Source organism: Vipera ursinii (assembly GCF_947247035.1).
Source record: "Vipera ursinii genome assembly, chromosome: 2".
NCBI classification, from domain to species: domain Eukaryota; kingdom Metazoa; phylum Chordata; class Lepidosauria; order Squamata; family Viperidae; genus Vipera; species Vipera ursinii.
In genome coordinates, this window is record NC_139513.1 from 111,654,734 (window position 1) to 111,673,005 (window position 18,272).

Consider the following 18,272-nt stretch of genomic DNA (forward strand, 5'->3'; position numbering starts at 1 on the left):
TGTCATAATATAATGTTATATATAACAAATTATTGTTTTTGTTATTCCCTCCCCTCCCCCCAAGCAATTTTAAGTCAATGGAAAACAATTCAATGAAAAGCAAAATAAATAACACTGATGAAAAAAATCCAGTGGTTGAAGCTGCTGGTTACTGCAGACATGGCTAGTAAACTGTGGGTTTCCTTAAATTAGTCATTGCTTGGTGAGGGTCTTGCATGGTGAGATTAAGCCTTTTTTTAATGTGTCATTTCTCTCTCTCTCTTTTTCCATCTTTTGATATTTCTTCCCATAACACATTTTGTTTTCCCGCCTTCCTTTTCCTATGCTTTCCCCTTTCCCCATCTTCTTCTTCATGTGTTTTCATATCATATATTTCTCTGCATGAGAATGGTTGGTGTGTGTGCTATATGAACACAGGGATCCAATAATTCTATCAACGCTGTATCTTATTGTACAGTCAAGTCACCTTAATATGCAGCTATTAAACAATTCATTTTATTTCTTGCCCTGCACTGATTTAGAACCTTTGGTATATGCACACAAACATATTTATGCATAAACATCTGCACATGTATCACTCCACTCTGGTGGAGTGAAAATCACTAGGACTAGTTCCATCTGAAGCTGGCAATGCTAGGTTGATAAGGTGAGCAGAATTGACATTGCCAAGACTTTTAGTCTCTATATTTTTTTTATTCTTTCATTTTGTGGGAATTATTTTAAAACCTGGGTCAGTTTTCTTCCCAGTAAGTAGAGAATATCCTCGATTTCCACAGAATTTTAAGGCTCACTTACCTAACTGCGGAATGGCAGTCCTTTTCACTTCAGCCCATAATGATTTTGTTATGCCATACACCGATTCTAAACTATTTGTGATTTCACTCTGGCACTTTAAATTATCCTACAAAGCTTTCCTATTCTAAAACTAAAATTAAGCTGAACTTAGCTTTTAACGTCACTGAAACAAGCAGAAGTGCATTTTTCTGACATATGTCAGTGGATGAGAAAATTATGTTGTTCCTTTTTTATGAATATGCCAGGGTCGCAGAGTAAAAGAAGTAATAAATGTTCTTAAAGGGATATCCATGGTATCGTTGGCATTCTGTATAACTGCAAATAAATTTAGCATGGGCATCTAAACAAGGAAGAACTGTAAGGTGGCCCTCCAGATGTTTGACTGTATTGCCCAACATCTTTCAATAGTAGCCATACAGTCTAGAGTTCATAAGAGTGGCTCTATAAGATCTATCTATATAAAGTTTTTTATATTACAACCAGAGGATCAGTATATAGGGAAGAAGAGGAGGAATTGGTGATCCTGGTTTCTACACTAGTAGAATGAACATGTGAAAACCTACCAAGTTAATCAGACTTTTTAAAAATGCAAAATCTACCCAGACCTTATGCTTATTATAAGCAAAATCTCCTGACAGCACTTTTATGTGCTTGTAGCATGGTAGTTTTTCTAATCATATTTTTAGGTGAGGACACAATATTAAAAAAAGGGGAGGGAAAAAGTCCAGCTGCGAAACTGCAGAATAGGTTACCGAGAAGGACAATGAAGACTTTTTTATGGATTTCCCAGCAGGAAGCCAATTAGAAGACTGTTTTCTTGAACTTTATGATAACAGCTCTGAATATCCTAAAAAGCCCTAATTAGATTGAACATGGCTATTCCCTTATGTGCTGAATTGTGGTGCTATCATCTAGACAACTAGCTTAATGTCCTTTTAATTTGCTGATTCAAAGATGATGATATTTTTCAAAAAGCAAACAAAATCAAAAGGAAAACCCTCTGTCTTAGTTATATTTCAAGTTTCACAAGAAAAATTATATTTTGTTCAAATATTTAGGACCGGGAACATTCAGAGAGAATTTAATTCCAAACTATCTTTATTTTGGCACACCCCAACACTGGTTTACTTCTGAGATAAATGAATTGCTTTGCTTACCTACAGCAGGAAGACAGGAGGAAAATGAGCTCCTAGCTTTGGAAAGTCTATGGGAAAAATTAATGCATAGCTAAGTATTACTTTACTTTACGAAGTCATAGCAGGATTGGAGGAGAGACGGAAAGACTTGTTATTATGCATAGTTTTTAAAATAGCAAACTCAATAATCCATTGACAGACCTAACCCTAACCCATTGACAGACTAACTCCTCAGAAAGTCTTACCACCTTTTGCAGCTCACTCAAGTATTTTGGAACTGTAAGCATATTGTCTGACTCTCATGAGATGATTCCTTTTTTTACCAGCTGTATCCAATACCAGTGCAAAAACAAATAGAAAATTCTAGAATTAAACACAGTTCCAGTGAGATTCTTTGCCATTGCCTTGGATTGAGGATCGCCAAAACTTCAAGACTTGAAGTACAAGCTATTAATCTTTGAAGACTAGAGAGAGTTTTGATTATGGGTGTCAAGAAACTATCCCCCCTCCCCCCCAATCATGAAGTGCTAAATCACCTAGTCATTTTTAGCATGAGTGAGACATAACAATTCAACTTGCTTCCATAAAAAAAAAAGTTCAAGTAGCTGAACTGAACAACTGTTATCGTTCAGTTTGGATCATTTTTCTTCTTTTAACGGTAAGAACTTTGTAGGCTTTCCAACTTTAAGAGCTCATATAGTGTTGGATCTGTGTGACTGTCCATCCTGCCCCCTTCCCTGTGGTCACCACGAAGGCAAAATTGAAAGGGAGAAAGGATGAGAACTTTCTCCCCACTTGACTGCCTCCTTCTAATTTATCAATGGGAGAAAGGGTCCTTTGATCATCTTTTCCATGATGAATGGGCATGGGATTCCTGGAAGATGCAGGCAAACACATCAGAAAGCACCAGGACAGGGATTATGCAAAGGACCTCTTTCTTCACCATCACCACCACCACCAACAGCAACAAAAACAACAACCCATTTATTAGTTATAGGACTCTCAGCTACACATTCTCATCAATTTTGAAGAAAAGGCATGTTTTACTATTAGTGCATATATATACTCACCTTTATTAATAATTTAACTGGTTAAAAAAGAGATATAAACTGAAAACCGCCACAAACTGCATATGTACTTCAAATCAATTCTAAAAATTCTACTAAAGACAGGTAGAATTAAATACAGGGCACTCAAACCATGAGCAACAATGAAATACTATTGTGGTGGAGTAGTGGGAGTTCTTCCATCTTTGATCTGCACAGAAATAACTGATGGTTAATTTAAAAACAGCAATACGAAGAATCAAAAGCAGAAGTTTCAATTCAAGCTAAATGCAATGGCATATGGGGACACCTTTGGTATCCCAGGGAATCATTAACACCTGTTCAATTGAGATGTCATTATCCCCCTCCCCCAAAAAAGGAATATAGGGAGACTATGTGTTCCTTAACTGGTTTGTGTAATGCTATATACAGATTGAGAAAGACAAGAGAAAGTTTAAGTTTCCTGGGGTCTTTAATCTCTTAATGCTGATCCATTGTTTATTCCATTCTACTTCACTCTTTCACTTAAACTTGAGTAGGCCAGCATGCATACATTTCTACTTTCTATTCTAGGCAGATGAAATTGTAGTACTTCAGGCAGATATGCACCTTGATTTATTTCCAAAGACCCTGACATCTTTTTGGTGAAATTAGTCATCCAACAGGAGTATGCCTTATCTCATTCTGCAGGCTCAAGTCTAGCAAGCCCTCACCAAATATTCCAGAACTGTAGACAAGTCTGAGAGGTTGACTGAACTAGAATGTAAAATAAACAAACTAACAAACTGAAGAAGGTAGTGAAGGACCATTGTTGTCAAGAAAACTGTAAGGGTATCTACATGAAGCCACCAGGAGTAAAGTTTGATTTGAAGATGATTTCATTTTACTTTGGTTCTGAGACAGACAGTCCAATGGAACTTTCATTTCACAAAATACCAGTGAGAACCTAGCAAGAAGCATTGCCTTCCCACCAGTTAATTCTTATATTTATTAAGAAAAAATAGTGTGTGTAAGTAAGAGTGTACATGTTTAGGTGTGCTCACAAGAGCCTTGGTGGAGCAGTGGGCTAATGCCTCCTTAAGTAACACCAGCTGCCTGCAATTAGTGCAGGTTCACATCCCACCAGGCTCAAGGTTGACTCAGCCTTCCATCCTTCCCAGGTTGGTAAAATGAGGACCCAGATTGTTGGGGGCAATTAAGCTGACTTTGTAATAATGCCGCTTGGGGGTGGGTGTGAAAGCCCTAATAAGCAGGCATGTACATAGAATGAAGGCTACTGCTAAGCTTGTAAGCCGCCCTGAGTCTTCGGAGAAGAGCGGGATATAAATGGAATTATAAAAAAAAAAAAAGAGAGGGTAAATTGCAGGGGAAGGGTTCCTAACCAAAAGGTGAGATCACCACCCTAGTTGCAAACTTCTTTGGAAAAATCCTTCTTTCATGAAGACTCTGGTTAGTCATCCTCTTTGTTGAAAGGCAATTGTCCATGGAAAAAATAAAATAAAAAAGGTTTTCAAAAGATTTAAAAAAGTGTTCCATGTTTTAGCCCAAAACTCCTGGGAATAGCAATGCAGAGAGAAAGAAAAACATATGCTATTCTAATAACTCTTCTGCAAAACATATACTGTAATATGGTAAAGCTATGCTTTGTGCTAGGAGGATTTTCCAAGGGTGACAACTACAGCACAGTTTCTTCCCGCTGTATGCCTCTGAGTGTAATGTGGGAAATCTCTGTGACAGATCAGCTTCTGACAGGATGCTCATAAGCCACAGGGGAAGGGAGCACAGCAAAATTGGTTAAAACCACGTAAAGGCAATGACAAAATGAATCACACAATTGCAAAAGCTATGTTGAAGATGTTTAAATTTAAACGAAACAAAAGAAAACTATATAAAACTGTTCCCATTTCAAAGATTAAAAAATTATTGATGATTGTTGCTACAAAGAGGGTGGACATTATTTTTACTATGATTTAAATGTCTATGCTGCCCCACTCCAAATGCCTCTGGGCTTGCCAATAATAGGAACTAGAATAGCTGCTAAGAACCAATAGAGATTAATCGGACAGCTTTAAACCTGTGCACATTGGAATTGATGGGAAGGTATTCCAAGTGACTATTCCAGAGGGCGCTTGGGCCGATACCTATCACCCTTACCCACAGCCCAGTCGATGCTCTGGTGGAGGCCTGGGAAACGGCTGCCACCAGGGCACTCGACTGTGTTGTACCCATGCGACCTCTGACTCGGCGCAGATCCCGTTGGGCTCCATGGTTTTCTGTGGAGCTCCGGGAGATGAAGCGTCGGAGACGAGGTCTAGAGAGCGGTTGGAGATCCAGCCGATCCGAATCCGACCGATTGCAGTTAAGAACCTTCATAAGGTCTTATCTTGCGGCGATAAGGACGGCGAAGTCTAACTACTTTGCCGCCCTTATCGCGTCCGCAGATAATCGCCCGGCCGCCCTGTTTAGGGTGACTCGCTCCCTCCTTAACCAGGAGGTGAGGGAGGATCCCTTGCAGGGACGAGCCGAGGAGTTTAGTCATCATCTGACGGACAAAATCGCTCGGATCCGGACCGGCTTGGACTCTGACTGGGCAGAGTCTGATGTGGAGGAATCAGGCGGTCTTGAGCACGTTATCTGGACTGAGTTCGACCCTGTTTCCCCTGATGATGTGGACAGGATCATGGGGAGACTGAGCTCCACCACCTGTTTGTTGGATCCGTGCCCCTCCTGGCTAGCTTATGCGGCTCGGGAGGGAACACGAGGCTGGTTCCATGCAGTAATAACTGCTTCTTTGAAGGAGGGTGTCTTCCCTGCCGCCTTGAAGGAGGCGGTGGTGAGACCCCTCCTCAAGAAGCCTGCTTTGGACCCGGCTGTTTTAAACAACTATCGTCCAGTTTCCAACCTTCGCTTCCTGGCGAAGGTTGTTGAGAGTGTGGTGGCGCATCAGCTCCCTCTGTTCCTGGAGGAAACTGATTATCTGGACCCGTACCAATCGGGCTTCAGGCCTGGACACAGCACGGAGACGGCATTGGTCGCGCTGGTGAATGATCTCTGGAGGGCTAGGGACAGGGGTTGCTCCTCTGTCCTGGTCCTATTAGATCTCTCAGCGGCTTTCGATACCATCGACCATGGTATCCTGCTGCAGCGTCTCAGGGGGCTGGGAGTGGGAGGCACCGTTTTACGGTGGTTCTCCTCCTACCTCCAGGGCCGCTCGCAGTCGGTGTTGACAGGAGGGCAGAGATCCGCCCCGAGGTCTCTCATTTGTGGAGTCCCTCAGGGGTCGGTTCTCTCGCCCCTCCTGTTCAACATCTACATGAAGCCGCTGGGCGAGATCATTCGTGGTTTTGGGGTGGGGTATCACCAGTACGCTGATGATACCCAACTTTTTCTTTCCACCCCGAACCAACCCAGTGATGCCCTCTCCGTGATGTCCCGGTGCCTGGAGGCGGTTCAGGTCTGGATGGGGAGAAACAGGCTTCGTCTCAATCCCGCCAAGACTGAGTGGCTGTGCATATCGGCGTCTCGGGTTAACCAAGTTATTCCACCTCTAACGATGGGGGGTGAGGTGTTACCCCCCGTTGATAGGGCTCGCAACTTGGGCGTCCTCCTGGATTCACGGCTCAATTTTGAAGATCACATAGGAGCCGTGACCAGGGGGGCTTTTGCACAGGTTCGCCTGGTGCGCCAGTTGCGTCCCTATCTGGACCGAGACGCCCTACGCACGGTCACTCATGCGCTTGTGACCTCCCGTTTGGACTACTGCAACGCTCTCTACATGGGGCTGCCCTTGAAGACCACTCGGAGGCTTCAACTGGTGCAGAATGCGGCCGCGCGAGTTGTAATGGGGGTTTCCCGATACTCCCATGTAACACCTCTACTCCGCGAGCTGCATTGGCTTCCGGTTGCCCTCCGGGTGAAATTCAAGGTGCTGGTTATCACCTATAAAGCCCTACATGGCCTGGGTCCGGGTTATTTGAGGGAACACCTGCTGCCGGCATCAAACGCCCTTCGCCCAGTGCGCTCCCACAGGGAGGGTCTGCTCAGGGTTCCGCCGGTGAGAGATTGCCGGCGGGTGACACCCAGGGATAGGGCCTTCTCAGTGGGAGCGCCTGCCCTCTGGAACCAGCTGCCGGTAGAGCTGAGGACTGCTCCCGACCTCCGATCATTCCGCCGGGGCCTGAAGACCTGGCTCTTTGAGCTCTCGGGCCCAGGCTGAGGAGAAAATTTTAACTGGGGTTTTAATCTACAGGGTGAATTTAATGCTTTTTAATTGGTTTTAACTTTTGTATGTTTCGATTTTAATTCCCTGTAAACCGCCCTGAGTCCTCAGGGAAAGGGCGGTATACAAATGCAAATATTAAATTAAATTAAATTAAATAAATAGCCCTTTGAAACCAAGGTTTGGTTTAGTTTGATAGTCTGAAATGACATAGACTGAAATGACATAGTTTGTATTCAAAGAACATTTTCCCCATTACTATTTTGAAGGTTTTTTTTAATATATCTTTGAAATTTCAATGGATGAAAATTCTGAATCCAGAATGACTTCTAACAATAACCATTAAGAATTCTTATTTATACATTATAGTGTCTAACTTGCTGGAAAAGAAGTAAGCCATTTAAAGTACAATCTTGTTGGCATCCACAAGCAAAATTAAGCAGGACTTTTATCTCGATGGGTTAGTATGTGTGTAGGTGGTGCTTCTTTCATTTTGTGGTCACAATTTCTCAGTGCCTATAATACTATAGTGCCATCTGGCGGTTGGTTAGTAGCACATTAATGACCAATGTGGGTCCAATCTCCTTTCAGTACAGTATATTTATTGGGTGTGCATCAGTCCTCAGCACAGTAATTCTTTAAAAATCTTGCAAGAAGGTCAAAGTTGATAAAAGACCATAGCAAACAAACTTTCCCAAATTGTAAGTATTTGGTGTGTGAATGTTTATCTTGCTTATTTCTTTCCGATATTAGCCTTTCTCTGGAGAGAAAGCTCCTCTCAGCTAAAACATATCATCCTTGAGGTCTCCTTATTCTTCTACCCACAATCCACCCGTTTCCCCATAGCTTTTGCTTGAATATAATAGTTGGAGCCCTGCCTAGGCCGCGAATGCAGCTGGCGTTCGGAGAAATGCAAAATTTACCCTAAGAGGAAGCCCTCCTTCTTCAACATTCACGGAAACAATAAAAGTGGGATATAAATAAATAAAATTAGAACTGTTTACTGTTTTTCTTGAACAGTACAGCTGGCAAGACACCAGGAGGATGGGAAGCCCAACTTTTTCTGGCCACCATCTCGAAAGTATGGACACATCTAAGATACACTTAGAAAAAGCTGAATCTGTGTGTCAGAAGTAGCGTGCCCAGGAGCCCAGGCAAGAAAAAAAAAAGCCGCTTACTTTCTTTGGGTCTCTGCCTTGGGGGAGGGAGGGAGGGAGGGAGAGTTGCTGGAAAGCAGCGTCTTGTGGAGCTGCTTATGGGGGGGGGCTCTGCTGCTTGCTCTCTTTGCTCCCCCCCACCCCCACTGCCATTGCAAATGTGTTCTCCCTGCTACCAGGATGGAGACTGAACGGGATAACTTTCAGGCTCAAAAGCTTGTTAAATGAATGGAAACAGATGGAGTTATCTCTGGTGGCTGCTTCTTTTCCCCTGCTGTGAGAGGCTCTCAACCCTGCTAACCAGCTAGCTTGGGAGTTTTCTTTTAGGCAAAGGCCTCTTTTGAGCTCTTGGCAGGCAACCAGGCGATAGATAGCAGGCCTGTCGGCAGGTGAAAGACAGATTAGGATAAGGCGTGCTGCCCTTACAGGAGACGAGAGCTTCCCTGCCCTTCAGCAGGCTGCTTCTTCCCCTGGGATGGAGAGGGAGGAAGAGCAGCTTCTCAGAGGTCTACGTCGAATGGTCCAGCCGTTCCTCACCTCCTTTCCAGGCAGTTGGCCGTGGCTGCTCTTTTCTCACTCACCAGTGAACTATTTAGGCACCTACGGCTTCTGCATGCAAGGCATCCCGTGGAGGGCATCAACGGCAGCGCACGAGACACTTTCCTGGGATGGAGCACTGCTGGCATTTGTGTGTCAGCCCTTCTGCCTGCTACTTGACATAGTCAAAGCAGGGTCCTCCTAAGAGCCTCCAAATGACTGCAGCCTTTGGGAACTGGCTGGAGCTGTTCAACCTGCAAGTCTGAGGTTGGCTGCCACTGTTACTCGCCAGGGAAAGGTGAAAGATGAAAATGGAAGTCAATCTCAAGTGTGGGAGAGGCCCATGTTCACTACTGATTGAATTTTGCGCCATCCAAAGCGACTCTGGGCAGCTTACAATGTAATACAGTATAGTGCTATCCAACGACTGCAGTATCCTCAATTGCACAAAATGTAGTTCAATCTGAATTCAGCACCAAATCATTACACAGCAATAACAATGTTCTCTTCTGAGATACTTCACTGTTTCATTGAGTCTTTAGATTGCAGGCTTGCTTGGTTTTATTTTTGATACTGTTGAAAATCTGAGATTATTTGATTAATTTATGATTAATTCTTCCCTCTATTTCACTGCAGTATCGAATTTCTTCTTCCTCCTTATTATCTATTCTTCTTAATTTTCTGATATTCTAATTAGCTTCTACTCAAAATAAAATAGGATAGCTTATTAATCTCATCAAATGTAAGATTCTTTACAGGAGTTGGTTCGTGATAAGCCAAAACAACACAAAGTGGCAGTCTTGGGTGAGTTTTTGTTTCTCGCCCAGCCCTTCTCTTTGTTGAAAATGAAAGTGATGCCTTTTGTTACCCATGGCCACTTTCATCTTATTGGGCTACAACAGTCTGATTTCTCTCTCTTTCTCTCTTTTAATTTCTTCCCATCATTGTTAGGCTTGGAATATATAGTACATCATCACAAAGGTCACAAAGAAGGAAAAGTAGGAAGAAAAGTCTCGATCATGACAAAGAGAGGAAAAAGAGTGAACATATATTCTCAAATATATTCTTTGCTTGGGGCAGCCAGGTTGAAGTATTGAATCATTTACAGAAAAAAAATCTTCTGTAAGAGAGATTTAGTAAACATTGGAAGATATGAATAAAATACTTAAATGGGTTGGTGAATAAGCCTTTTGGGGATGCAAACATCATACTGAACCATAAACCAGCCAGCCAATCTGCATCTGAACAACCTATGCATGTCCCTCCCCCCAAAAAAACCCATACACAGATAAAAGTTAAAACCATTCATTTTTAAAGTGTTGTAGATGTGTAAATGACCAGGCTAAGCATGCTGTGTGAACACTGGAGCCAAAGATTATACCCAGACTATATAGTCTCTCTAAATGGAATATAATCTTAATATGATCTCTCTTAAAAATAGGAATGCAGAAATAATAATTTAAAGAGCTATTCTGTTTTTAAATCAATAACCCAGATTCAATTATTATTGAATTATTAAAGTAAGCACCACTTTTCATTTTGAACTGAATGTGTGACCCTCAGCCAAGCACAAGGAATTAAACATTAGGGGCACATAAAACCCTAACAGAAATCACATTGCATTTCTGTGTAATGGGTGAACACATGCAAATCTTGCTTTCCACTGTAACTTGTGCTTGACTATCTTGAGGATAACTGCAAAATCCATGAAAGAAATGACTTTCTCTTGACTTTCTGTCTCCAGCTGTCCAGATCCACATCCTGAAAGCAGAGAAAGCTGCAGAATGGTGGAAGTTCACAGTCAACATCATCTCTGTTTACAAGCAAGGGGCGAATAGGATACGGCGTGGTGACCAGATCCTCTGGATACGCTCCAAGGACATTGCCTGCAAATGTCCCAAGATCAAGCCTATGAAGAAATATTTGTTACTGGGTCATGATGAGAACTCTCCAGATCAGAATGGCATTGTAGCCGACAAAAGCAGCCTTGTGATACAGTGGAGGGACACGTGGGCCAGGCGACTGAGGAAGTTCCAGCAACGAGAAAAGAAGGGGAAATGCAAGAAAGCCTAGAGGAAAGATCAGAGACAAGAAAAGACTGCACATCCTTTCGTGTCCGAGTCAGAGCAGATGAGGTGGGATTAGGGACACTGGCAAGAAGCTCACTTTGCAGTTTATATGCAAATGGGTGGGGAGGACAAGTGAGGAATTAATAACCTGTGAGTTATGCCCATTTTGACCCTCATAAATACAAAACCCACACAAAAACTAGTGAGAAAACTAATTGTAAATCCCTACTCACCATAGTAACAAATATTAGACCAGTTACTACTTCCCGTTCTCCCATTTGATTTCCTTTCCCCCCCCCTTTTTTCCCCCAAATCATTTTGGTCTGAAGGATGATGAACTGCCTTAAATTCACATTAACTACTTCTCAAGTCCAAACACAAGAACCAACCAGCTTGTCATTGAAAAGAACGACAATGTTCAGTAACTATCCTCTTATATGTCTTCACTTGCAGGAAACTGAAACAGTTGGTCTTGGTAGGAATAGACAAAAGGGATTGTTGGCTAAAAAATTATCACGGGGCTATAACTGCATAATAGTCTGCTGGATGGTTCTTCTATCATCTGTTACACAGCAACTTACAGGACATATGGGATTGCTTGTGCAATCTGACATTCTAGTCATTGTAAACGAGAGCAGTCACAGATGTGTGTGAAACGTACTGCTCGTGTCAAAAAGGCAATCTACTCCTAAAGAAAGGAAGATGGAAAATTGTGAAGAAGGATGCATTTATGGAACAGTTGAATAATGGATACCTAATGAGTAGGCAATGTGTAGAAGAACACTAGTCAACACTCAGCTAAAAGAAGGGTCCAATTATTAGACCTGGCTTCTTAGAAAAACCTCTTGCAGTGCTGAATTTGTGAACGCAACTCCAGCAAGAGAGTTTTTCTTTCTTTCTAAATTCATCAAATCATGAAACAAATGTTATCTCAAAAATAATAACTGGTTTATAAATAATCCGTATTCATCTCAACTGCATAAAGCAAAAGTTACACAGGACAGATCCTATACTGATTTTTCTCTGGAGATAACACTGTGTTAATACTTCAGCTCCCAGACCATGGAAGCATGCGTTATGAAAGTGTGCAATGAAATTCCATCTCTTTACATTAGTGTGTCTCAATTGTGGTCATTAATATCTCATGTAGGAGTCCAGCAATGCTGTTCTCTATCAAGCGTGTTCCTGCTGATAATCTTATGAGCTGGCTGAATTTGTCAAGATTTGTATCTTACCTATATGCATGGATGAAGAGAAGAGGAAAAAATCAAGGAAGTTTTACTATGGCTTATAAAGATGAAAAAGAGTCATAGCTGATCAATCCTTTTGTTTTAAAGAGCTTACTACATGTACCTTTAATTTCTTACTTGTAAATTTTGGTACTGACTATAATTTAGAATGAGGGAATCACTCTACCCTATTTCCTCTACAAAATTTCTCTGCACTTCCTTAAACAGAAAAGTTGGCAGTGGGCTCTCTCTTCCATATTAAAGTTCACAAGAAGTGAGTTTTCTCTTCATACAACCTCCACTTCTCCTGCAAGCAAACCAGGAAGGCTGTCTGGATAGGCAGATCAGGTGTAAACTCAGGATGCTTGACCTGCAAAGCTCAAACTTCCCCAAGATGTTGCTCATTAGGAAACCTGGAAGCATCCTCTTAATTAAATTTTCCAGTGGGTTTGCCTTGTTTTATAGTATTTGACAATACTTATCATAAACTTATCATAAAATTAACTTCAGCACAAATAAGTGTAAAATGGCCAGATGCCAGGGAAGTAGATGGTAGGGGGAGTAAGAGAAATTGCTCGTGGGAAAGAGGAGAATAGACTGACTTAGTTGCTTTGCACACTCGCAGAAACTTCTGGACTCTCCTTTTTTTCTATCAGCTGAATTTCTGACAGAAAAATACACAGACAAATCTCTCAGCATTGGTGTCTCTGTCAGCAGAGATTTCGTCAGTTCCAATTTTGAACCCAGAAGGAGTTTTATATACCTTTTGGGAAAGTCCAAAAATGGCTTAGTCTATAAAACTATGGGAATGAAAGTAAATATCAGCCTTACATTTTAGGATACCAACTGAGAAAGGAGTTTACATTGTGGGTACTTCTCTCCATAATACATGGCTGTGATTTCCTTTCTGAATTCTATTCCTTGCAAGAAATGTTACACATTGGGAAATATTAGAAAGTAACATCCTTCCATCCCACTCTTTGATACGGCCCTTTTTACCAACTCATCATGATACACATGGAGATCAGTCCATGCATTCCCAAAGTTGCCTCTTAGGAAGTAGCAGCTTTCAAACATTTTATAATTGCCAATCTTGATTTATCTGCTAAGGGATGTTCATGATAATAGAGGCCCCTTCTGTATAGTTTAGCTGGGCCTTTTTGTATTAACCTAAGTAAAACATCTCAACTTTCTACTCACAGCTTGTTCATCATATGGAAATGATATCCAGCATATTTGAGCTTGTCAAAATTAACTTTCCAGATCATTGTAGTATTCATTGTAATGCCAGCTGAAATCCTCTATTATTTTTTGCTCAAACTCCTGCCTTTGGCTTGTAAAATTAACGTTGTGTGCATTCATATATATAGGCAAACACACAAACAATGTAGTTACAATCAGAAAACTAAGGACTATTGGGTAAAAGCAAGCTGGATATTTCTAATGTGTGCAGACACCATTTCAGACACACAGAAGATATGACTGGCAACTCTACATCACTCGGCAAGACTTAAAAGTAACCTTAACCTTAAACATTATTACAGAAAATGGCAAGCTATTGTCAAAACCACAGAAATGTGATACTGATAGCTTTGATGGAGTAACAAAAAAGGCTAAACACTGTTTCGGAGCTGCACACTGCCTTCAAGAATTGACAATAGTTTCTTAATAGGGGGTTGAACTAATTAACATTGGTTTCATTTTGGTTTTTTAAAGTATCTCTATAGCTCTAGTTTTTTCAGGTTGAGTTCTCTGAAAGAATCAACCGCCTCTAGATCCACTTTATGAGAAATGAATTATAAGGAGTATCTGCTATTGAAGTTCCTCAAAGAAAGAACAGTATGCTTGTAGCTGCTGAGCACTTTATACCCACCCCACCAGATCTAGCCAAGACCATTAGATTGATTCCCAGTTGTTTTTAGCAGCCAGAGAACCCAAAGCCAGTGATACCAAGCTTTTACTCTCGCACAAAACAACAGGAGATCCACTATCCAGATAGCAATGTGGAAATGAATAGAAAAAAATAAGTGAAAGAAGATGCATTTAATTATATCCAATACATATTTTACTAAGAAACCCAAAGTTGTTTCCATGGTGACCCATTGTTCATTAAATTAATGAACAAATTTTCCCCTGGGTCATGTCCTAGGAAAAACGCTATGGTGTTTTGCATTGGATTTTGATTATCTAGGATGTCTAAAAACAAGGCACCTATTTAGAGTCAAATTGTAAACTGATTAGCAGCAGTGATGAGGTATCTTTCCGCATTTAGTAGGGTTTTCTCTTTTTAAAAAAAAAAAAAAAGATTTGGGCCATTTTTGCTCATTCAGTTTTTTGTTTTTGTTTTTTGCTTTTTTGGCTTTGCCTTTTTTTTTTTTTTTTGCTTTTGGTATGACTCCATTTATTTTTCGTTCAGATTGTGCTTATTAAAGATAAGTCAGGACTTTACAGAAGTCTTGATTTGTTGTTGTTGTTTTTATATAATTCTTTGGCATTGTGAGGTAGCCCACAAAACTATAACAGCACTAGGGTGAACTGTGAACAAAGCATAAGGCTGGAGTGAGAGAGAGATAGATTACTAACAGTATACGAAGTTTAACCACATCACAGATTTTCATTTTCATTAATAGTTATTACATTCAGTTATGTCACAAGTTATGTATTTCCATGAATTCCTAAAAAAAACAATTTTGATGGTCTTGTACATTGCCTTGTCTGATTTGCTTGTAATGTTCAGGATTTCATGAAAGTCCTTTAGAAATTGTTCCTCAACTTTCATGTAATGTGTTGGGCAGTCTGATGCAATGATTTTATTTGAATGTGTGCATTTCAAGACAAGATTTTTTTGGGGGGCGGGGAGAGGCAGGCCTGGCCTATAATCAGCACCTCAAAAGAAAGTAAATTTATCTTAATTTACAAATGGGTAATATCTTAGATTAACAAGGTGTTTTCTGGGTAAAATGTTTTTATGGCAGTGCCTTTGTTGTCAAGTCCATGATCTTGACTACAAAGCAGCAAACATTATTGTAATCCTATACAGAAATGTGGGAAGCAATTTGTGTTTGCTTTTTAAAATATTGATAACCACTATGTATAAACATTCAACATGATTACAAAACATATATGTTCATGGTGTCTAATCTCTTTCAGAGAGTTGAAAAAGTCTTACTTTCTCTAACACAAATATTCTAAAAAGCTGTGAAATGTAATAGTTGCATCAACTAGCAAATGGAGAAGTACAAAAAAAAAATCAAGGCTGATTGTAGAATTAGTACAAAATGTAAAATAACTAGAGTGCAGAATCTATATATTAATCAAAAATATAATACTCTAGAAAATATTATAATACGGATTCTGCCCACAGTAGTAAAAAAAAATCCTTTTGTTTGTTCAATAGTGTCTATCTTGACATGATTAAGGGCTTGTTCTGTACTTCTATATACAGTAAATATAGCTTTGTATACACAACTATACTTCCTTATATTTAACAGACCATTTCAGCTTCAAATAAAAAAAATACAGAAAAGAATAAAATAAAACCCATTGCAATATTTTAGGCCACTTAATTGTAGAGGCATAATTCTCACCACATAATCATATGTTCTCAGGAGACAGCATATAACCAGGGTCATCTAAGTTTTCAGCTGGTAATTTTATTTGAAGGCCAACAGTTAGGCAAAAGGAGACCCCCTAATGCAACTGAAGTTTTTAGGCCTCGCACACAGCAAGAGTGCTCTATCAAATGCAATGGCTTAAATAGCCGGAAAGCTTCCTAAACTCCTGCTAAAATAATGCAACCTTGCATTGTTTAAGACAACTTTGCAACTTCAAGACACAAATTTTAAGGAAATCATCTTATTTTTCTGGATGGGAAAAGTATCACTAGCACACATACAGTGAGATATACTATCCGCAGTAGAACCAATTGGTGCCTTACACCATTTTTAAAAGAGTGGCGGGAGAGAGTTATAAAGACTACTGATATAATCTCTAATCTTGAGGCACTCTTGAGAATATTCCAAGCTCTACATTAATAAAAGAAATGCAACACAAACCATTCTGAGAAGCAACTGAAATGTTCAGACACAAGTAATACAGGTTTGTTCCCCTTGTTCCATGGTCCACTGTATGTTCGTTCCCTTGATCGCCTTAACTCCCTCCCCCCCCATTATGCAGGGATAATACTCCTCTGTTCCTATTATTCCTGTTAATAATTATAAATTGTAAATGTTGCTTAGTTATGACCTTTGCATATAGATTTGCGACAATGTTTCTTTACAATGCATACTAATATATTATGGTTTTATATATATATATGAATATATTTAATGACATGTGGGGGAAAAAGTTGTGGATGTTCTTATTTACCCACCCTTCATTTACCTTCATTTGTTAGATGGGATCATATAATGAACCAGATGGAGCATGTAACAGTGCAGAATCCACTTGATAAGACTAAATTCAGACAACTGTCAAATAAACTATTATAAACTTCTACTCATGGCAGTTTCTTCTGTTGCATCAGAATGAACAAAGCAACACTTCCTTTTCAGCTTTGAGGGAACATGAGTTCCTCTTCTGAAAACAGCCAGTAAATTATTAACTTGCAACTGGTTCCTTTAATTAGATCAGAAGCAGAGATTCTACCATCCACGCTGTGCCAAACTCCAGTACTGTATAATGATGTGTCTGCACAATTTCGTTTAGATTTATCTGTTCATCCAATACACATTTTAAGTTTAAAAACACTATTTATTTGACCTGAAAAAAAAGAGTTAACTCAATCTCCATATGACAAATAGGCCAGTTGGTATTAGCTGGGTACCGTGTTTCCCAATTCTGCAAGCAAATACCCAGAAAGTCTTTAGCTCAAAATTCATTTCAACACAGGAGACTCAGCTGCTTTTCTCTCAGCTTGGCTAAATTTACTGCATTGTTATAAAAATGAATATAAAATATGGGAAGGTGTGAAAATATCTAAAAGCTTTACATAGAACCAATGATGTTAAATATGTTATAACAAATCTATCATGCTACCGGTATTAGAAAAATATTCCACCATAAAATGCATTATTTCTTTTCAACACTTAATTTAGGAGACACACGTCACAGCGAGGAGGTAGTTTCAAACATCTTTCTCCAAGGAGAACGATCCCTTGGGAAAATCAGCATTAATCAATTTTAGCTGAAGATCAGGGGACAAGCCAATCTTTTCTGTGCTTGATTTACCTAAAAGCTATCAAGTCCCTCAGATCCCTTTTTGCTCCAAATGAATTCATAAACACAGAAAAAACCAACCTGTTCCAGCTTCAGAAGTGTATTTCTCCCGTAATAATGAAAACCTAAACTGAAATGACCAGAATTCTTCAGTGGAAAAGGGATCCTCTTATCTTTCTGTAAAAAGGAAGCTGTTCCCTTTGACTCTTATTTTCACCAAAGAGTGGGAAAGACCTCATAAGTCACCTAGTTTTAATCCTTTGGCTCAGTGAAAGATCGGATAAATAATTGGGACAACTCGAGATCCAGTTTGAAGACTTCTGTTGAAGGGGAACTATACTTCTACACAAAGCAACCAATGGCAATAGCAGTGGGCTAACGCCTCCTTAAGTAACACCAGCTGCCTGCAATTAGTGCAGGTTCGAGTCCCACCAGGCTCAAGGTTGACTCAGCCTTCCATCCTTCCGAGGTAGGTAAAATGAGGACCCAGATTGTTGGGGGCAATAAGCTGACTTTGTAATAATGCCGCTTGGGCGGGGGGCGAAAGCCCTAATAAGCAGGCATATACATAGAATGAAGGCTACTGCTAAGCTTGTAAGCCGCCCTGAGTCTTCGGAGAAGGGCGGGATATAAATGGAATTAAAAATAAATAAATAAATAAATAAATAAATAAATAAATAGCGTTAGTTGGGAGTTCTGACCATCAAGAAATTCCTTTTATATACAAGCTGAATCTATATCCCTGCAACTACTATCAATGGTTCTGGCCTTGACCTACAGATAAAGAAGTCTGCTCCTTTCCCTTCTCAACTCTTCCAGTACTACAGACTAGTATCATATGACCCCTTGGTCTTCTGCAGGTTACAC

General features: G+C 40.2%; 1 protein-coding gene across 1 annotated transcript in view; it reads left to right on the plus strand.

The window, feature by feature from the left end:
• The window catches only part of NTN1 (netrin 1), a gene marked incomplete at both ends in the record, with an annotated part of 139,878 nt that extends 128,915 nt beyond the window's left edge, over window positions 1-10,963 (plus strand). Inside the window, 1 exon segment of the mRNA XM_083352344.1 lies at window positions 10,635-10,963. Within this exon segment, the coding sequence (XP_083208470.1) occupies window positions 10,635-10,963 (329 nt within the window).
• Window positions 10,964-18,272: the final 7,309 nt, after the last annotated feature.